Below are 22,020 nucleotides of genomic sequence, written 5' to 3'. Positions count from 1 at the left end.
CAGATGAGGGGAGATATGATTGAGGTCTACAGAATCCTGAGTGGTGTAGAACGAGTAGAAGTGAATTGATTTTTTTTTTTAACTTGTACCAAAAGTAGAAAGACTAGGGGGCACTCAAGGAAGTTACATGGAAATACTTTAAAAATAAACAGGAGGAAATATTTTTTCACTCAATGAATAGTTAAGTTCTGGAACTCATTGCTGGAGGATGTAGTAATAGCGGTTAGCGTATCTGGGTTTAAAAAAGGTTTGGACAAATTCCTCGAGGAAAAGTCAGTAGTCTGCTATTGAGACAGACATGGGGAAGCTACTGCTTGCCCTGGGATTGGTAGAATGGAATGTTGCAACTATTTGGGTTTCTACCAGGTACTTGTGACCTGGCTTGGCCACTGTTGGAAACAGGATACTGGGCTAGATGAACCATTGGTCTGACCTAGTATGGCTACTCTTATATTCTTTATTTTGTTTATGACATTTGTATCCTACATTATCCTGAACAAGCTCAGGTTCAGTGTGGCTTACATTCAAGGAAAACATAAAAAATATGATAGATAATTATAACATTTAACATATTAGGAATAATGATGTGTTTTGTCATGAAGCTAGGCCACAGTATTGGTTATGTTGAAATCTATAAGAGAGACAGCAACATTAGTTTGTCTTTTGATAAGATATGTACTTAATAGAAAAGTCTTTAGTAATTTACTGAATCTCCGATAATCTTCCAAGTACCTTAATTGCTTGTTATTGCTTAATTGTTATGCTAGTGCTTTCTTCTCTTCCAAGAGGCATGACTACAAATTATTTTTTTACTCCCTAGTTTGCTAACGTTACATTGTGTGGTGGCCTTCTGTGTTTGAGTCGAGTATTTCTTGTTTTTTTAGTGCTCTACATCTTATATTTGCTTGTGAGACAACTTGGCAACATTTCTTCAGCTCTGAGCAGTTTCTGCTTCACTTTTAATTCTCCTCGTGCAATCTTAGTTCTGTTGTGCTGTCCCACATGCTGCTCAGGAAAGCGCAGGAGCAGCAGCCATTTTGTTCCACTTTGTTGCAGCTACCCTTCCTCCTGTTCAGGAATTCCCTGCTCTGAGTTGTTTTACCACAAAACAAAACTAGGGAAGAGTTTAGCTTGGTTCCCTGCCATGTTGACTGTATCTATGTTATGAGTACCACTACGTGGCTAATTGAACATTCTAGGATTGCAAAATACCCTTAAGGGGTGGATCACTTGTAACTATTTTCATGTTCTGTCTCCTGCTGGTAGATGGGCATAACTCATTTGTCTGGATTGGTCTAGTAGGACTAAAGGAAAGAAAACGATTGGATAAGACATAATTTTTCTTTCTCCTTTCCTCACTTTCCCTCCCTTCCCCTCCCTTCCACAAAAGATGGCTTGGCCAAATAATTAGTAATCAGTTTTTCAGGTATGTAATATTTATTTGGCTCTGGCTACAAGGTTTAGCTTGCTGTATTTTTTCCCCCTCCCCTAGATGAATTCAAAGGTCATTCCTTGCTCCAGGCTGCTCGGGAATCAGATGTAGCACGCATAAAAAAGCATCTTTCTTTGGAGATAGTGAACTTCAAGCACCCACACACTCATGAAACAGCATTGGTAAGATTCATTCACATTTTTATTTTGTTGGTTAAAATATATCATAAGTACTAAGGTTAAGGTTGTCTGTCTTAAGCTAGAATTAATTGATCTAACATTTTAAAAATCACTTTTTCTCAGAAGCAATATTGATTTGTCAACAACTTCATAGCAATTCAGTTAATTTCATATTAATGTAGGTTTAGCTGTAAATTACTGTGAATTTGTGTGGCTTAAATTTATCGCCAATTTTTAACTAGGGTAGATTATTTGAAGATGTTTTTTATTGCTGCAATTAATATTTCTCTGAGGACAAGCAAGATAGACTGTTCTTACAACTGGGTAACATCATCCAATGGAGCCCTCATGGGAGCACTTACTAGCTTGTTTACCACAACATTTTGGAGCAATTCGCAGCACATGCCTTCCCGCCTATAGCTGGTCAGTCTCCCCTTTTTTTTTCCCCCATGGGACAAGATCGGACATACTTGCGTAGCTGTCCTCAGCTTGAGGCTCAATATGATCTGTGACAAAACATTTTAAGTAAGGTGTGCTTCTCCATCATTTATAAGTCCTGTCACTGCCATGCGGGGCCCAGGCTCCCGGTAGAACACCTTAATTAGTTTTTTTGGCACTTTCAGGGTTTTTTTTCTTTCTCGCGGCCCACTAAGGCCCTTTTAGGCCTAGGGCAAACAGCTGGGTGAACTTATCCACTATTGAGTCATTTGATTTTGTTTCAGGTGTTTTTCTAGACATTTTCCAGAAATAGGCTCCCAGTGACTTTAAGGAATTTCAGATCACTTTAAGGAAGTCCATCATAGATATTCATGGACCCAATTATGATCTCTCTTCTTTTAAACATTGTTTGTAGATGTCAAGGAGAGACATCAGAGGTTGTAAGCAGTGCAAAAGGATTTTTGGCATAGAGAAGTCCAGTCTATGATGTCCATATCAGGAGCGCTAGTCTCCATCACTCTTGGAGCTGCATTGGACATAGGATACATCTGCATCAAGAAAAACTCAACTTCCCTTAACAACGAGCGTCGGTAGATTCCATTAGGATAGGGCATCATCCTCCCTTCCTGAGAAAGAAGGATTCATTCTGGTTCTCATGCAGATGCGGGATGTCTGGCAGAGGCCAGGGTGCAGTGACATTGATTCAGTACATTTCAAGTACTTCTGAAGGACGTGAGCACACAACTGAGTCCTAGTCTTTCTTTATGGCAGCCGAGGAATGTTTCATGGGCAGATTCGAGGAACGCATTGAGGGCTTTTGCAAGACAGGAAACTATTGCTTCAAGGGCATTGATGCTGAGACTTAAGGTGGTACAGCCCATCCATGAGACCAGTGCACTGACACTGAGGCATTGAAGGGCATCGGGGTCAGTGCAAATTGTGATGGTGTCACTACAGCCCTTTGGGGGAAGAAGCTTCCCTGATGCATCCAAAGTCTCAGGTGCTTCGATGCTCACTGTTAGTTTAAGGCAGGTAGAAATTTGGATGTCTCCAGAGGAGTAATTGTATGATTTAGATTCTGAGTGCTCCTGGATATGTGGAGAGGCAGAAGCCTTCTTGGAAGGGGGTATCCATTGGTCTTCCGTTGGATCCCTCTCCACTACATGAAAGATGAAAATTGCCCTCAGAGGAACTCTTAAATTTTGTATGGATATGGCCAAGTCGGTGCCATTTCTTTTGGGAACTAAGAATAATCCCAGGGCAGAAACATTAGACATCTCCATTTGAACCCCCCCACCCCCCTGGAAACTGTGACAGTGCCCATGCAACGAATCCTTAAGCGGGTACAGATGATGTGGGGGAGACCCCTCTCTGTACACGTGGAGGGGCATAATCGAACGGGGCGCCCAAGTTTTCCTGAGGGCGTCCTCGCGAAGGGGCGGGGAAACCCGTATTATCAAAACAAGATGGGAGGCCATCTTTTGTTTAGATAATACGGTTGGGGCCGCCCAAATCTCAATATTTAGGTCAACCTTAGAGATGGTCATCCCCGATTTTCGGTGATAATGGAAACCGAGGATGCCCATCTCAGAAATGACCAAATCCAAGCCATTTGGTAGTGGGAGGAGCCAGCATTCGTAGTGCACTGGTCCCCCTCACATGCCAGGACACCAACCGGGCACCCTAGGGGGCACTGCAGTGGACTTCAGATAAAGCTTCCAGGTGCATAGCTCCCTTACCTTGTGTGCTGAGCCCCCCAAATCCCACTCCCCACAACTGTACACCACTACCATAGCCCTTAGGAATGAAAGGGGGCACCTAGATGTGGGTACAATGGGTTTGTGGTGGGTTTTGGAGGGCTCACATTTACCACCACAAGTTTAATAGGTAGGGGGGATGGGTCTGGGTCTACCTACCTGAAGTGCACTGCAGTACCCATTAAAACTGCTCCAGGGACCTGCATACTGCTGTGATGAAGCTGGGTATGATATTTGAGACTGGCATAGAGGCTGAAAAAAAAATTTTTTTTAGGGTGGGAGGGGGTTAGTGACCACTGGGGGAATAGGGGGAGGTCATCTCCTATTCCCTCCGGTGGTCATCTGGTCATTTAGGGCACATTTTTGTGGCTTGGTCGTTAAAAGAAAAACAAAATGGACCAAGTAAAGTCGGCCAAGTGTTCGTCAAGGACACCCTTCTTTTTTCCATTATCGGCCGAGGACGCCCATGTGTTAAGAACGCCCCAGTCTCGCCTTCGCTATGCTTCCGACATGCCCCCGTGAAGGATGCCCATCTCCCGATTTGTGTTGAAAGATGGGCGCCCTTCTCTTTTGAAAATAAGCCTGCTGGTGAATAAGAAGGTTGACTCTATAGAGTCCAGAAGGATTTGGAATTCAAGAAGCTGCAGCTTCTTCACAATCCCACGGTGGTCAAATTTGCTCTCAAAAGGGCCGAGAGTATGAAGACTCACTCCTTGGTGCCCATGGAGAAAGAGGCAAGGATCCTTGGAGTCTATTTGGAGAAAAAAAGGGTTTTCAGATGCTATACTTGCATCTTGCGTAGCTTCTTACCAGCTCTTCATAATCATGTGCTTGCAGAACATTATTCACAATGTCACAGAGTTTTCTGATACCCTTCCTTGGAAAAGGCCAGTGAGCTCTATAAGTTAATAGCCAAAGAGCAGGAGTGTGGAAAATGAATGGTCAGGGCAAAATGTGCTATCTAGAGCCTTCACAGTGGGGATTGGTATCTGCAGACTTACCTGGCTGCAGTCCTCAGACTTCAAGTTTGAGTGCAGGTGAAGCTGGCAGATGTTCTGTGCCATGCAGATAACCTTTTTGGTGAAAAGGAGCAGGAGGCTGCTAACCTCACTGAGCAGCATTCATACATGCTTAAGTCATTTTCCAGGCCTAGTTCCAACTTAGCCTTCTCATCCATGGAGTAGTTTAGTAGAGGGCAACAGAAGTTCTACTACTTTCAAAGGTGTTGTAGGTATCTTCCACTTTCCCACTCTTTCCAAACAAGTCTGGGACCTTGTTCTCATCCAAGTCAGCAGAGGGCCCAAAAGCCATAGCCGGCTCCCCAGTCAAAACAAGGGACATGCTTTTGGCTCCAAAATAGCATAACTTCAATCTCCATGGCGGTCCCGGATAACTTGCTGGTAGGAGGGAGAGTGAAGTTTTTCCCAAGTAAGATGACCTCTTGTAACCTCATACCTTTGGGTTCTAAAAGTAGTCTAGATAGGTTACACTCTGCAGTTGCAAAGAAATCCTCCAAATTGCCCATTCAGAAGATCAAGATTAAGCTCTCAAGCATCAGGAGTCTTACAGGCCAATGTGGTCAAAATCTCACTAGGGAAAAGGGAAAGAATTTTATTCCAAATTCTTCCAGCAGGGGGGGATTTTGTCCCATCCTAGACCTGAAGGCCCTAAACAAGTATCTGACCGGGCAAATGTCCTTAGGCACCATGATTCCCATGACTTGAAGCACTTTATACCTGCATACAGATACTTTCTGTGTCATGGATGTATCTCAGACTTCGAGTAGGGAAACATCACTTCCATTTGCCCTCGTATCAGCACCAAGTGTTTACAAAGTGCTTGACAGTCATTTCAACATCTCTACACAGACTGGCTGATCAAGAGCACATGAGAGGAAGGAGTAAAAGTATCAATACGTGCAATTATTTGATTACTGGAGCCACTAGGGTTCATCACAGGTTACCCAAATCCAACTCAGCCCATCCCAGTGATTGGATTCATAGGTACCCTGCTAGACATGACTCAGGCTTACACATATCTCCCTCAGCAATGGGTAGATTTCTCTGATTTCAGTAGTTACAGAAGTAAGCCATAGTTGTCAGCTATCAGCTTGGCAGATTTTGAGAATGTTAGGTCACGTTTATTTATTTATGACCTGGACTAGGCTTCAATGCAGTTCACAGAGTTAAAATGGGAGAAGGGAAAGATGGAGAAAGAGGGCAAAGAGAGATTAGTCAGCAACTGTGCCCAAAGGATTGGGTGAAGAGGTGATATTTGAGGAGTATCTTGAAGGTTTACTGTTCCGTGAAATATTACTGAAAAATGTTCTAATGTGGCGCTTATCTCAAATATAAGTGATATCCACATTTCTTAATGTTTCAGCTGATAAAGGTGCAGAAAATGAGATGATTGGATATAGTGGCCTCAGCAAATAGTTTTGACTTTTCTTCAGACTTCTCAAGTTATCTTTCATATAGGGCCATTCTCCCTGACTTTTTTTTTTATTATTGAACAAGGTAAGTATCATTTTTAAATCGTACTTTAAGAAGGTTGTATTGTTCTGTGGGTGGAAGGTACAAACCTACCTTGGCATTTCCTAGTCAACTCAATTACACCGTGAGGCCTTTCTTCATTTGTTAGCAGTGCTTGCGTGGTATGCTGCCTTTTAGTTAAAATTCCCATACAGATGCCTGGTGGTGTATCAAGGAGAATAAAGTATACCACCTTTGGGGCACTGCAGTTGGAAAAAAAAATTTCTGAGTAGGGTACAGAAAGCGTGGGTTAGTTGTTTTCTTCTTTTTTTACCATGGCTGTTCAGAGGATTTTGGAATTTAATTTAAACATGACTGGTAGAAGTTTAGACAACATAATTATTTTGTATTATATTTTTATATTGTGATAAAGTCACCTCCAGGGATAGTTGGGTTAAGGCAGTTTCAGTCTGAAATACAAGTCCCAGAAAGCATTGCAGGCAAGGAGCCAGAGGGTGAGATGAAGAACTCTGACTGGACTCCTAGCTGCAATCAGGGAAGACATGGGTGTAAGCTGGCAGGTTGTGTAGAGTGGCTGCCACTAGGCAGAAAGAGAGTTAGGAAACCCTGTGTGCAGGAGCTCATCATTGGTCTCATTAGTTTAATGCTCAACTCAGCTGGTATGGGTGTGGGGAAGCTAATGGAAGGAGAATGATTGGTTGTGGTAGCTGAAGCCAGGGATTGATTAGGCAGGTGGGAAGGAATCCCAGCAGTTCAGTTCAGGAGAGAGAAGCAGAAGGAGAGAAGCAGTTGCAGGCTGAAAACCCTTGGGCAGGGAGGTCCCTAAAGTACTGAAGCAGGCTGAGATTCCTGGGGTGAGAGGAAGTCCCAAAAGTATTGAATTCACTGTGAAGCTGATGCAGGGGAAAACCCTTGGGTAGGAGGAGTCCCTAAAATATTGAACTCTCCTGGATGTAAAGAGGATAGAAGGCAGAAAATGCTGCTTGGTGACTGAACTGTGATGATGAACTGAAAGAACTGTTTGTCTTGGGAATTGAACTATTGTTTATTGTGCATTGGCTAAAGAGCCCAGACTGGAGCCTTTAAGCCTGTATTGAATCCTGGTATGTGCTATGCTGCTGTTGGAACTGTGTACTAGAAACCTGCATGGAATAAAAGTCCTTAAAATTGACGTTACTGGTGGACATCTATTTCTTCATTGTACCGGGAGCCTGTGGCTGGAGGAGATTGTTCTATCCTTGGCTGCACAAGAGAGGCACATGGTTACAATATGTTCTGTTTTTTCTCTTCCTCATATGATGGATTGCTATTTTTCCCCTTTTTTTTGTTTTATTAGGATTTCAAAATCCTAATAAGAATTACCCATTTCTCTCTTGAGCTTCCATAATGCATATCTTCATGCCTTTTTTTAAGACTTCTACTAGGTATGCTGTAGTCAGTTTCCAACTTTCCAAATTTTATTTAAAATTTGATTGTACTGCCCATAGGGACAACCTTCCTGGCAGTTTACAGTATAAAATTATATAAAATAAAAAAGGAATGCCAGACCAATGATAAGGAAAGAATAACACCAAGCACAAAAACAAACAGTTTTTGTATCTCACAAGCCTTAGGGCAATGTGTTCTCTACTAATAGTTTATCAGGGCAGATTAACTTCATACCTCACAGCTTATCCTTGCTCTTCATCTAACCTGTAGTCATCCTTTCTGATTTCATGTGCAACTTTCTTTTAGTTCCCTTATAGAGTAACAGGAGTTGGAGAATATCTTATCTCTCTGTAGGGCTCATTTTTGAAAGACAAAAACATCTTAAAAAGTGGCATAAAGCAGCATTTGGACGTTTTTCTTGCCAAAATGTCTGGCGTTTTTCTATGCTGTTCGTCTGCAGTGAGTCTAGATCTCAAGGGTGTGTGTTAGGTGGTGAGTGTTCAGAGCAGGATTTGGGTGTTCCTAAGACTTGGACGTTTTTCAACCATAATGGAACAAAATGAAAATGCCCAGGACTAACACTAAGACATTTTGAGCTAGACCTGTTTTAATAACGATTGTCACAAAAATGTGCCCTAAATGACCAGGTGACCACTGGAGGAATAAAGGGATGCCCATCCCCCCAAAATGTGAAACAGTACATACCAGCGAGCAGGTCCCTGGAGTAACTTAGTGGTCAGTTCAGTGCACTGTGGGTAAGGGGATCCAGGCCCATAATCCACTCTTACAATTGTGGTGGAAAGTGTCAACCTCCCAAAACCTACTATACCCACATATAGTTGACATCTGCAGCCATAAGGGCTATTGTAGTGGTGTACAGTAGGTTTTTGGTCGGTTTTGGGGGGCTTGCTATACAGTATAAGGGAGCAATGCTGCAGTGTGTACATGGGAGCTTTTAGGTGAAGTCCACTAGGGTGCTTTGCTGGGATGTCTGTGTGGCCAGTCTACTAAGAATTCTGGCTCCTCCTCCTCCAAGAGCATTGATTTTGTACATTTTTTCACTTGGACCCCCCCCCCCCCCCCCCCCCCCGAAAATAGACCAAAAAGATAATACACAGAGCACAAAAACATCTAGCAAGTGGCCATTTTCAGGTTAACATACAATTTATCTCCTGCTTATTCATTGTGAGTGTCCTGAGAACCTGACTGGCTGGGTGTGTCCCAAGGACTAGGTAGAGAATCCCCCTGGTCTAGAGTATTTTAATCCACTAATTTTAATTGTATGTGGAGGAGTAGACTGATGGTTGGTGCCAAGGGCTGAGAACCTGGGGAACTGGGCTTGAATTCCCACTGCAGCTTCCTGTGACCTTGGGCAAGTCACTTAGCCCTCCATTGCCCCAGATTGTGAGCCCACTAGAGACAGAGAAAGTAACTGCATAATATATGTAAATTGTATGTTAAATCCATGACCCCTTTGACCTTTATGTAGAGACCGCTTCACAAACTTGGAAGATGTGCAGTAGATTTAAAGAAATCCCTTCTGTACCTTGGTTTTGTGATCTTTTTAAATACTTTGCAGTTTGTTCGTTTTATAATCTTTTACAGTCTTGTTTTTATTTAGCACTTCCTCCTCTCTCCAATCTCTGTTCTTTTCCCCATTTGGTTTTACTTTTATGTCTTGTATTCATCTTCTCCCTAGCGTTTATCTAGATGTAGTACCTCCCTCTTTTTGGTTTATGTACAGTTGCAACCACCTCCACATTTGCTTTTAGACCTACACTGGGAAGCTGTAGGCTCCATTAAGGCTGATGTAGAAAGTCACAGGTAGAACTGTACACGGATGTCTGAGTCTCTACCGTGAATGTAATACTGTAGTATTCAGCAAGCTAAATGTGTGCAAATTTTATATGTAGAACTTGAGTGCAAATCAAGGGGAGCCTGCTGAACACGTGCACACAAAGGGTTTGCAGTAAGAGTGGCTTCTTATGTGTATGCCAGAACAGTATCAGCACACGTCAGTGCCCGTTCTACACAGACGCATAATTTTCTTGCATGTAGTTTTTGTAAGGCTGATATTTATGCACTGAAGAATAGGTACCGATGTGTGCTGACACTTTTGTTTTTGCTCTGACATGCGCACAAGCTCTGTTAACCTCCTGTCAGTCTTATAAACTGTGGGCACTTCTGATTGCAGAAGACAAAACTAGCAGTTAAATCTTCTCCTCTTATACTTCTCCACTGCCCTGGACCTGGTGAAAAATTTCTTTGGTTGTCCATATTTATTTATCTATTTATTTGCTGCATTTGTACCCCTGGCTTAATTATCATACATTTTAGTGTAGTGTGTGGCTACATCTTCCGTGCGAGTTAACCCCTTTGCACAATCCCTCTCTGCATTGATTGGCCACTAATGTTCGTGCATAACCCACGGTAACAGCACAGCTAGGCTTTCTTTATCAACCTCTCTATCTCCAGAGATCAGTTGGTGAACTCAGTGGTAGAGTATAAAGAAGGAAGGAATTTACTGCCTCTGTAGCAATAGTAGTTATTTCCACTGTTGTCCTCTGCTAACAGAAGTGCAGTGCTGTTTTGTAATGTGCATTATTTTGGACTGCATCCCTCCTGGTGTGAGAATAGCTACTAAAGTATTGTTTTAGAATTGACTGTGCTGGTCAGATACTACATTTCCAGCAAAGTTAATTTTACTTTTACAGTGCAATTTCTAGATACACCAAGAAGAAAACAGAATGTTGTGTAAAATAATTACTAATAAAACTATTATTGAATGTTTAGCATTGTGCTGCTGCTTCTCCGTATCCCAAGAGAAAACAAGTATGTGAACTGTTGTTGAGGAAAGGAGCAAATGTCAATGAAAAGACAAAAGAGTAAGTGCTTTATCTCTAATCATACTGTGTATTATACTTGTACTTTTTATAGCAAGCCACTGATTGCTTATGTTTTCTTTTTTTCTTATTTAATGAAGCTTTTTGACACCACTCCATGTAGCTTCTGAAAAAGCTCACAATGATATTGTCGAAGTGCTGGTGAAATATGAAGCAAAGGTTTGTGTACTACTTGTTTACAGACTGCTCGTTTCCATTCATTACACTAGGTAACCATGGTCATGCACTCATGTATTTTTTTTTAACTACATTCCTGCTTGTTCTCACAGTTTGATTTAGATGCTATGTTCGGCCTTGCTCATAACACTTTTTTTAGGGGGGGGGGAGGTCCCAAATTTGTCCTGATGACTCCATAGCCATCGAATTTTCAGAATATCACCAATGAATGTGTATGGGTAAAGTTATGTGTACTAAAGCTCCAGTGCATGTAGATTTATCTCATATACATAATAAATGCAGCGGGCTGTGGTATCACCAGAGCAAGTTTCAGAACACTGGCACTATTTTCATCAATTTGTCTTATAAAGACAGCCAAAGTGTGACCAAGTTGCAGCAGCATAGGTTAAATTCTGAGTAATAGCCTATAGTTGAAAGATTCATGGCCTTTATAGTAAATCATTGAACCTTTCTGCTTATTAAAATTTTTAAAAAGCTGTAGGTGGTGATATCCCAGTCTGACATGTCATAGTAATTTTTCCATAAAGTAAAAAAAAAAATGTTTTTGCTCCAATCAAGTGCCTTAACTCAATTGTTGAACAGTTAACTTAAATTTCTATCACCGTACAATTAATGTAAGCAGTCTTATGATCGGGCAGAAATTTATTTTTTTATTTCTAATAAAATATATAGTACTTATCTGCCAGAGAACTGGAGCAAAAGCTGTAGATAACTGGTGCAGTGGTTTGCCTACATATGATAATATACCACTGCACCAGTTATCTACAGCTTTTGCTCCAGTTCTTTGGCAGATAAGTACTATATATTAGACATTAAAAAAAAAAGTTCTTTATCATCTTAAAACTGCTTTCATTAATGGTGCAGTGACAGAAATTTAAGTTGCTTGTTCAAACAATTGAGTTAAGCCACTTGATTATCAGAGCACACATTTTTTTTCAATCTATCATTCATAAAACTGGATAATTCAGTGCAGAATTCAGTAATTTGTATTTATTATTGTTGTCATAACCACTCTAATTTATTGTCTAGATTTGTGCTTGATTGGGGTCAAATTTATAATTGAATACTCCGTCCTAGTTCATTATATAATTTATTGCATAGTAATTCCTCCCCTCCCCCCAATAGTATTCTGTGGAGTTAGGGCCGCCGAGAACCAGGCCCAGGGCAGGGCCGCCACTGATGTTTTTCCCTTACTTTCCTGTGTCTGTTCCTCCCTTGGTCTATCACTCTCCTGCTCATGTGTGCCAGGATCCAGGTTATTGTGTTAATGCAATCACCTGGGTCCCAACACACAAGAACAGGAGAGATACAGACACTGGTGCCAGGCCCCCCTTGGAGTCCAGGGGAATCTTGCCCCCCCCCCCCCCCCCCCCCCCTCAGTGGCTCTTTGTGGAGTTTGCTAGACCACAGAAAAATAGTCTTTTATCTTTAAGAATGATTTTCTTCTAGGTGAATGCCTTGGATAATCTTGGACAGACATCGCTACACCGAGCAGCTCACTGCGGACATATTCAGACTTGCCGAATGTTACTGAATTCTGGATGTGATCTGTCAGTAGTGTCACTTCAGGGCTTCACAGCTGTACAGATGGGAAATGAGATGGTACAGCAGATACTGCAAGGTATTGTATAATCTCTCGGAGCTAGATAATCTTACTCTTTGCCTTAATAAAAAAAAAAAAAAAGCAGCTCTGCAAGTTTGGCTGGCAGAAGGGTTTAGGGGCGTCTGTTCTCAAGATGCAATTCTGAAAAATTCATTGGTAGTTTGTTTCTATAGTTCTTTAAGTACAACTATAATCTATATACCCCTTTGAACATTTTTCATGTTTTGTTGTTGGTAATGCATTTAATAGGTTTTTTTTTCCTACTCAACACACAGAGGAAAAAATGTCATGTAGTCAAAATGTATATCCCCCCCCTCCCCCCCCAAAAAAAAACAAACAAACCTGTGTCAATTCTTGGTTGATTCACATTTTGCAGCAGGTACAGCTGTGGATCTTGACACACCTAAATTTGTCAGTATTAGACCATTCTTCATAATATTGTTCAAGTTCTGTCAGGTGTTTTGGGGATGTTTAAGGGATAGCAGTCTTCCAGCCATATCTCAGATTTTCTGATAAATTGAGCTTGGGGCTCTGACTGGGTCACTTGAGGACATTTTTCCTTTTGTTCTTAGCCACTATACTGTAGTTTGTCATGTTGAGAGGTTAACTTTTTTTTCCCAGTTACAGCTTGTAGAGGTTTTCCTTAAGGGCTTTCTGGGCTTTTCTCCACTCTGCAATCCCTGCTCCAGTACCTGCCAATGAGAAACATTCCCATAACATGATGCTGCCACTGCCATGCTTTACAGTAGGGAGATGGTGTTCTCTGGGTGATATGCTATGCTGGGTTTATGCCAGGTGTAAAGCATTGCATTCAGGCCAAAAAACATTTTGTTACGGAATCTCTGTCTGTGATTCAAGCTGGATTCCAGTTGGCCATTCTTGAATAAGGGCTTCCATTTCTCATCCTCCTTTCAGACCAGTTCAAATGCATGGGTGTATGCTCTCCTGCTAGCAGATGGACTGTTTTTATTTTTTTTTTTTTATTTGTGACATATCCTACATTATCCCAAACAAGTTTGAGTTCAGTGTGGCTTACAATACATAACAAAGAATAATGCATAAGAAAGTAATTTGTTGTAAGAATCCAGTTTTACAGTATAAACATACTGGGATATAGCTATGGATGTTTAACATTTAGAAAATCTGTTATGAATGGGAAATTGTACATGAAACAAAGAGAGAGTTAATGGTAAATAGAGTAATAACCAAGTCAGGTAATAATTAATTAATTGAGATATGGTTGTTCTTTGTGAGGGTTTGTTTGAATAGGAATGATTTGAGGATTTTGTGGAATCTAGTATATTCCTGTATTTCTTATTTTCGGTGGTAAGGAGTTCCACCATTTGGTTCCTAGGTAAGTGAAGTCTGCAGAGTGGACAGTTTTGTAGATCACTTTTTTGCAATTTGGGAGGTGTAGTCTGAGATAGTTTCTTGCCTCATAAGTGTTTCTTTGAGGTAAGTTTATTAATGGTACCATATAGTCTAGAGCTATGCCATTTAGTATTTGAAAGATAAAGGTACATAACTTGAAGGTAATTCTCGCTTTGATGGGAAGCCAGTGTAATTTGATTAATAAAAGGGAGACACTTTCAAAATGAGATTTTATGTATGAACCTGGCAGCGGTGTTTTGAGCTGTTTGGAGTTTTTTCAACAGGTGCTCCTTACAGCCAGCATATATGGCATTACAGTAATCGAATTGTGATAATGTTAATGATTGTACCAATAGTCTGAATGTTTCTGATGAGAAATAGGGTCTGATCCTTTTTAGTTTCCAAAGAGACCTGAAAGATTTTGTGATTACTAAGGTTATCAATATAAATCAAACAAAATAAAACATGAAAAAGAAAATAAGATGATACCTTTTTTATTGGACATAACTTAATACATTTCTTGATTAGCTTTCGAAGGTTGCCCTTCTTCGTCAGATCGGAAATAAGCAAATGTGCTACTGACAGTGTATATAAGCATTACTATGACAGTCTGACAGGGTGGGAGGATGGGGGTGGGTCGAAGGTATGCATGGGGACATCAAAGCATATCATTGATATTCTAACAGGATGGGTGTGGATGGGTGAGGGGTGGGGTGATCAACAGAGACATACAGCTTTGTGGTTTATAATGGGCTAGGAACCCCAGGTCCTTGTTAAGTCCTTTCTGTTGGGTGTTAAAATATTCAGTCATTCTGACTTCAAAGGTCTTACGTTCTTGTATGGTTTTAAAGTTACCTTTCAGTATTCTCACTGTGAAATCACTGGTACAGTGTCCTGGTTCTGTGAAGTGCTGTCCCACCGGGGTGGGGGCCCTACTGGCTGTATTGTTCATGTGATGTCTATGTAAATTGAATCTTGTCTTAAGCATCTGGCCTGTTTCTCCAATATAGCATCCTTCGTTACATTTTTTACACTGAATGATATATACCACATCCGATCTGACGAAGAAGGGCAACCTTCGAAAGCTAATCAAGAAATGTATTAAGTTATGTCTAATAAAAAAGGTATCATCTTATTTTCTTTTCCATGTTTTATTTTGTTTCATTTCTATTGATAACCTTAAGAGTGGACTAACACGGCTACCACACTCCTCTACTTAAGATGGTGATTACTAAGGAAATTTGAGTATCAAATGTTAAATGTTTGTCTATAATTATACCTAGAATTTTCAGATTATTGTCACTGGGGAATGAAGTCAGTTGTGAAACTGTTGTAATCGTTTTGGTCAAATAGGTTGGTAATGACCATGAATTTAGTTTTTTTTCCTTTATTTAACTTTAGTTTGGATTCTGAGGCCCAGGTTTCCATCAGATTTAAGCCAAGTTTTGCCTTTTGTAATATGTGTAATGTTCTTTTTGAAGGTTATGTATATGGTAACATTGTCCGCATATATGAATGTTTTGAATCCTGCTGTTTCTAGTCTGTTGCCTAGTGGTGACATCATTAGATTAAACAGAATGGGTGATAATGGAGAACCCTGAGGGACACCACAGTATGATGACCAAGGAGAGGATAAGGTTCCTTTCATTTTCACTTTGTAAGATCTTGATTTCAGGAATCCTTGAAACTGTTTGTAGACTGTGCCATACATACCAAAGTTGTCTAGTATGTTTAGTAGGATATTATGATCTACTACATCGAATACACTAGACATATTGAACTGCATTATTAAGATCTTAGACCCTATGCTAATTTCTTTTCTTAGATTTGATAATAGGATAGTAAGGACAGTCTCGGTGCTATAGCATGGTCCGAATCCTGATTGCGATTTGTGTAGTAGGGAAAGTGTGAAAGGTAGTCCATAGTTTGTGCTGCTACTATTCCTTCAATCACCTTTATCATCAAAGGAATGGAGGCTAGTGGTCTGTAGTTTTACATCATTTACGGTGGTTGAATTGTTTTTTTTGGTATTGGTGTTAGGATAATAGAACCTTTATTATCAGGGAAAGTGCTGTGGAATAGTAGGAAGGAGATATACTGCTGAAGCAGATTGATGAATATATTAGGAGCTTCCTTCATAAGGTAACTAGGACAAGGATCTAGTATGCATTGTGAGATTGACTATTTTAAGAGGTAATGTTTTACTGTGTCACGGGTTGGTAGTTGGAAGGAAGACCAGATTCTGTTGGTGGCTATTCCTGTATGTGTGTCTGACTTTTTCCTGCTCCTGACCCGAGGCACCCAAGGGCTCCTTCCCAAGAGTACGGAAGGGAGACAGAGGCTCCGTTATCCTTATGGGGGTGGGGTGAGGAGCCTGGACCACTGAGTGTGATATCTCAGGGTTCTCCGAGGACAAGCAGGCTGCTTGTTCTCACGACTGGGTGACGTCCGCGGCAGCCCCCACCAACCGGAAAGAAGCTTCGCGGGACGGTCGGCACGCAGGGCACGCCCACCGCGCATGCGCGGCCGTCTTCCCGCCCGTGCGCGACCGCTCCCGCCAGTTCCTTTTTTTCCGCGACTGAGAGAGTTGTGCTTTGCCGCTCTCTCTGTTTTCAGCCGCCGGATTTCGATCGCGTTTACGCGGATCGTCGCTTTCTTTCTTGTTTTTTGGTTACCGCCGGTTTCCTTTTTTCACGAAAAAAAAAAAAACCCTGAGCGTGTGGAGCACGCGCTCCCCTTTTCCCTCGCTTCTAGCGGGGACGCCACGTTGCGGCCTAGTGGTCGCTCGGTCGGTTCTTTTTTCGAGGTGTGATTCCAGCCACCATTGCCGACTTTGACTTCGCCGACGCGATTTTTCCGTCGATGTCCTCGAAGGTCCCGAGTGGATTTAAAAAGTGTGGTCGCTGCGGCCGGCCGATCTCGCAGACCGACACCCACGCTTGGTGCCTCCAGTGCCTCGGGCCGGAGCACAATATCAAGTCGTGTTCTCTGTGTCTCGGTCTCCGGAAACGGACTCAGGTTGCGAGGCAAGTTCTGCGGGACCGTCTTTTTGGAACTTGCGCCGGCCCCTCGACGTCGACCTCGAAGGCATCGGTATCGACGCCCGGCCCTTCGGTACCGGTATCGATGCCCGAGACATCGGCACCGATGGCAGCGACCCCAGGAGAACAGGTCCCGTCGGCCCGCCGGTCCTCCGGTGAGAGTGGGGGTGAGAGGCCGCGTGGGCAGTCGGCCCCGGTCACTCCCTCAGCTCGTGGGCCACGGGACCGAACCCTGTCTGACCCGGTACCTCGAGACCGAGGGGGATCGACCTCCTCCTCCTCCATGCCCTCCGGCACCGGTGACGGGCATCGCAAGAAAGATAAGAAGCGTCGTCACCGGTCGCCCTCGGTGCATCCGGATACCGGAGAGGAGGCGACGCCGAAGCGTCATCGTCGAGAGGAGAGGTCTCCGTCGGTTGTGGAGGTACCGACGCATCGGGGTTCCGGCACCTCGGTGCCGTCTCCTGGCCCCCAGCAGCTTCTGGCGCCGACACCCCTACCGGCCCCACCGCCTTTCCCGGCAGCGGGCCTGGACGAGTGCCTCAGAGCCATCCTTCCGGGGATCCTGGAAGGGCTGATGCGCCAGGCTGTGCCCCTCGGCGCCGATGACTGTGGCGCCGGCGAGCTCTAGCCCGGCGCCGGGGCCGTCGACACCGCCACCGCTTGCGGTGCCGGTCTCGACCGCCACGCAGGTGGAGTCCCCGTCGACGTCGATGGAGGGAGCTCCGTCCCCGCCGGCGCGGGAGTCCACCGCTCGACGACACCGAGACCCTGGTGCCTCGACGTCGAGCCGGGCCCGGTTCAGGACTCAGCTACATGAGCTTATGTCCGACACCGAGGATGAGGACTCGTGGGGGGAAGAGGAGGACCCTAGATATTTCTCCTCAGAGGAGTCTACGGGCCTTCCCTCGGACCCCACGCCTTCACCGGAGAGGAAACTCTCGCCTCCCGAGAGTCTCTCCTTTGCCTCCTTTGTGCGGGATATGTCTATCAGCATTCCCTTCCCCGTGGTCTCTGTGGAAGAGCCGAGGGCCGAGATGCTCGAGGTCCTCGACTATCCATCACCACCTAGAGAGTCCTCCACGGTGCCGCTGCACAATGTCCTTAAGGAGACGCTGCTTCGGAACTGGGTGCGACCATTAACTAACCCCACCATTCCCAAGAAAGCAGAGTCCCAGTACAGGATCCACTCTGACCCAGAGCTAATGCGGCCACAATTGCCCCATGACTCAGCGGTCGTGGATTCTGCTCTCAAGAGGGCACGGAGTTCGAGGGATACCGCCTCGGCGCCCCCGGGGCGGGAGTCTCGCACTCTGGACTCGTTTGGGAGGAAGGCCTACCAATCCTCCATGCTCGTGACCCGCATCCAATCATACCTGCTCTATATGAGCATTCACATGCGGACCTATGTGCAACAACTGGCGGACCTGGTCGAGAAGCTCCTGCCGGAGCAGTCCAGGCCTTATCAGGAGGTGGTCAGGCAGCTGAAGGCGTGCAGAAAGTTCCTGTCCAGGGGTATCTATGACACCTGTGACGTGGCATCTCGTGCTGCGGCCCAAGGTATAGTGATGCGCAGGCTCTCATGGCTGCGTGCCTCTGACCTGGACAACCGCACCCAGCAGAGACTGGCCGACGTCCCTTGCCGGGGGGATAACATTTTTGGTGAGAAGGTCGAGCAGATGGTGGACCAACTGCATCAGCGGGAAACCGCTCTCGACAAGCTCTCCCACCGGGCGCCTTCAGCATCCACCTCCACAGGTGGATGTTTTTCCCGGGCCCGGCAGGCTGCACCCTATTCTTTTGCGAAGCGTAGGTACAACCAGCCGGCCCGAAGGCCTCGTCAGGCACAGGGACAGCCCCAGCGCGCTCGTTCTCGTCAACAGCGTGCGCCTAAGCAGCCCCCTGCGCCTCCACAGCAAAAGCCGGGGACGGGCTTTTGACTGGATCCACGGGAACATAGCCGCCCTACAAGTGTCCGTACCGGACGATCTGCCGGTCGGAGGGAGGTTAAAATTTTTTCACCAAAGGTGGCCTCTCATAACCTCCGACCAGTGGGTTCTCCAAATAGTGCGGTACGGATACGCCCTGAATTTGGCCTCCCTGCCTCCAAATTGTCCTCCGGGAGCTCAATCCTTCAGCTCCCATCACAAGCAGGTACTTGCAGAGGAACTCTCCGCCCTTCTCAGCGCCAATGCGGTCGAGCCCGTACCACCCGGGCAGGAAGGGCAGGGATTCTATTCCAGGTACTTCCTTGTGGAAAAGAAAACAGGGGGGATGCGTCCCATCCTAGACCTGAGAGGCCTGAACAAATTCCTGGTCAAAGAAAAGTTCAGGATGCTTTCCTTGGGCACCCTTCTGCCAATGATTCAGAAAAACGATTGGCTATGTTCCCTGGATTTAAAGGACGCATATACTCACATACCGATACTGCCAGCTCACAGACAGTATCTCAGATTCCGCCTGGGCGCACGGCACTTTCAGTATTGTGTGCTGCCCTTTGGGCTCGCCTCTGCCCCACGAGTGTTTACCAAGTGCCTCGTGGTGGTAGCGGCCTACCTACGCAAGCTGGGAGTGCACGTGTTCCCATATCTCGACGATTGGCTGGTCAAGAACACCTCGGAGGCAGGAGCCCTCCGGTCCATGCAGTGCACTATTCAACTTCTGGAGCTGCTGGGGTTTGTGATAAATTACCCAAAGTCCCATCTCCAGCCAACCCAGTCTCTGGAATTCATAGGAGCGCTGCTGAATACCCAGACGGCTCAGGCCTACCTTCCCGAAGCGAGGGCCACCAATCTCCTGGCCCTGGCTTCGCAGACCAGAGCGTCTCAGCAGATCACAGCTCGGCAGATGTTGAGACTTCTGGGTCATATGGCCTCCACAGTTCATGTGACTCCCATGGCTCGTCTTCACATGAGATCTAGAAGATGTCATCCGCCTCTCCACCAGTTGCCGCACTTCACTGCTCTGGTGGACCATCCGGACCAATTTGACACTGGGACGTCCATTTCAAATTCCACAGCCCACGAAAGTGCTGACGACGGATGCCTCTCGCCTGGGGTGGGGAGCTCATGTCGATGGGCTTCACACCCAAGGTCTGTGGTCCCTCCAGGAAAAGGATCTCCAGATCAACCTCCTGGAGCTCCGAGCGATCTGGAACGCACTGAAGGCTTTCAGAGATCGGCTGTCCTGCCAAATTATCCAAATTCGGACAGACAATCAGGTTGCAATGTATTACGTCAACAAGCAGGGGGGCACCGGATCTCGTCCCCTGTGTCAGGAGGCCGTCGGGATGTGGCGTTGGGCGTGTCGGTTCGGCATGCTCCTCCAAGCCACGTACCTGGCAGGCGTAAACAACAGTCTGGCCGACAGACTGAGCAGAGTCATGCAACCGCACGAGTGGTCGCTCCATGCCAGAGTGGTACGCAAGATCTTCCGAGAGTGGGGCACCCCCTCGGTGGACCTTTTCGCCTCTCCGACCAACCACAAGCTGCCTCTGTTCTGTTCCAGACTTCAGGCACACGGCAGGCTAGCGTCGGATGCCTTTCTCCTCCATTGGGGGACCGGCCTCCTGTATGCTTATCCTCCCATACCTTTGATGGGGAAGACCTTACTGAAGCTCAAGCAAGACCGCGGCACCATGATTCTGATAGCGCCCTTTTGGCCCCGTCAGATCTGGTTCCCTCTTCTTCTGGAGTTGTCCTCCGAGGAACCGTGGAGATTGGAGTGTTTTCCGACTCTCATCTCGCAGACCGACGGAGCGTTGCTGCACCCCAACCTTCAGTCCCTGGCTCTCACGGCCTGGATGTTGAGGGCGTAGACTTCACTGCGTTGGGTCTGTCTGAGGGTGTCTCCCGGGTCTTGCTTGCCTCTAGGAAGGATTCCACTAAAAAGAGTTACTTTTTCAAGTGGAGGAGGTTTGTCGTGTGGTGTGAGAGCAGGGCCCTAGAACCTCGCTCTTGCCCTGCACAGAACCTGCTTGAATACCTTCTGCACTTATCAGAGTCTGGCCTCAAGACCAACTCCGTAAGGAATCACCTTAGTGCGATTAGTGCTTACCATTATCGTGTGGAAGGTAAAGCCATCTCTGGAGAGCCTTTAGTCGTTCGATTCATGAGAGGCTTGCTTTTGTCAAAGCCCCCTATCAAGCCTCCTACAGTGTCATGGGATCTCAACGTCGTCCTCACCCAGCTGATGAAACCTCCTTTTGAGTCACTGAATTCCTGCCATCTGAAGTACTTGACCTGGAAGGTCATTTTCTTGGTGGCAGTTACTTCAGCTCGTAGGGTCAGTGAGCTTCAAGCCCTAGTAGCTCATGCTCCATATACCAAATTTCATCACAACAGAGTAGTGCTCCGCACCCACCCAACGTTCCTGCCGAAGGTGGTGTCGGAGTTCCATCTTAACCAGTCAATTGTCTTGCCAACATTCTTCCCCAGGCCGCATACCCGCCCTGCTGAACGTCAGTTGCACACATTGGACTGCAAGAGAGCATTGGCCTTCTACTTGGAGCGGACGCAGCCCCACAGACAGTCCGCCCAATTGTTTATTTCTTTCGACCCTAACAGGCTAGGGGTCGCTGTCGGGAAACGCACCATCTCCAATTGGCTAGCAGATTGCATTTCCTTCACTTACGCCCAGGCTGGGCTGACTCTTGAGGGTCATGTCACGGCTCATAGTGTCAGAGCCATGGCAGCGTCGGTGGCCCACTTGAAGTCAGCCACTATTGAAGAGATCTGCAAGGCTGCGACGTGGTCATCTGTCCACACATTCACATCTCATTACTGCCTCCAGCAGGATACCCAACACGACAGTCGGTTCGGGCAGTCGGTGCTGCAGAATCTGTTTGGGGTGTAAATCCAACTCCACCCTCCAGGACCCGAATTTATTCTGGTCAGGCTGCACTCTCAGTTAGTTGTTCTTCGTAGGTCAATTTCTGTTGTACCCTCGCCGTTGCGAGGTTCAATTGACCTGGGTTCTTGTTTTGAGTGGGCCTGAGAGCTAGGGATACCCCAGTCGTGAGAACAAGCAGCCTGCTTGTCCTCGGAGAAAGTGAATGATACATACCTGTAGCAGGTGTTCTCCGAGGACAGCAGGCTGATTGTTCTCACCTACCCTCCCTCCTCCCCTTTGGAGTTGTGTGTTTCATCTTTTGCTAGTCATTCAACTGGCGGGAGCGGTCGCGCACGGGCGGGAAGACGG

At 45.5% G+C, this 22,020-nt stretch overlaps 1 protein-coding gene across 1 annotated transcript in view; it reads left to right on the top strand.

Moving 5' to 3' along the window:
- Nucleotides 1-22,020, top strand: part of TNKS2 (tankyrase 2) — a 163,499-nt gene that overhangs the window by 69,683 nt on the left and 71,796 nt on the right. Inside the window, exons 9-12 of the mRNA XM_030203045.1 lie at nt 1,493-1,614; nt 10,520-10,611; nt 10,710-10,788; nt 12,256-12,427. Coding sequence (XP_030058905.1) covers nt 1,493-1,614; nt 10,520-10,611; nt 10,710-10,788; nt 12,256-12,427 — 465 coding nt within the window. The remainder of the gene's footprint in view (nt 1-1,492; nt 1,615-10,519; nt 10,612-10,709; nt 10,789-12,255; nt 12,428-22,020) is intronic.

This window comes from Microcaecilia unicolor, chromosome 5 (assembly GCF_901765095.1).
Source record: "Microcaecilia unicolor chromosome 5, aMicUni1.1, whole genome shotgun sequence".
In the NCBI taxonomy this organism is placed as follows: domain Eukaryota; kingdom Metazoa; phylum Chordata; class Amphibia; order Gymnophiona; family Siphonopidae; genus Microcaecilia; species Microcaecilia unicolor.
Note: the sequence above shows the minus strand (reverse complement) of the source record. Positions and strands in the feature narration are given on the sequence as shown.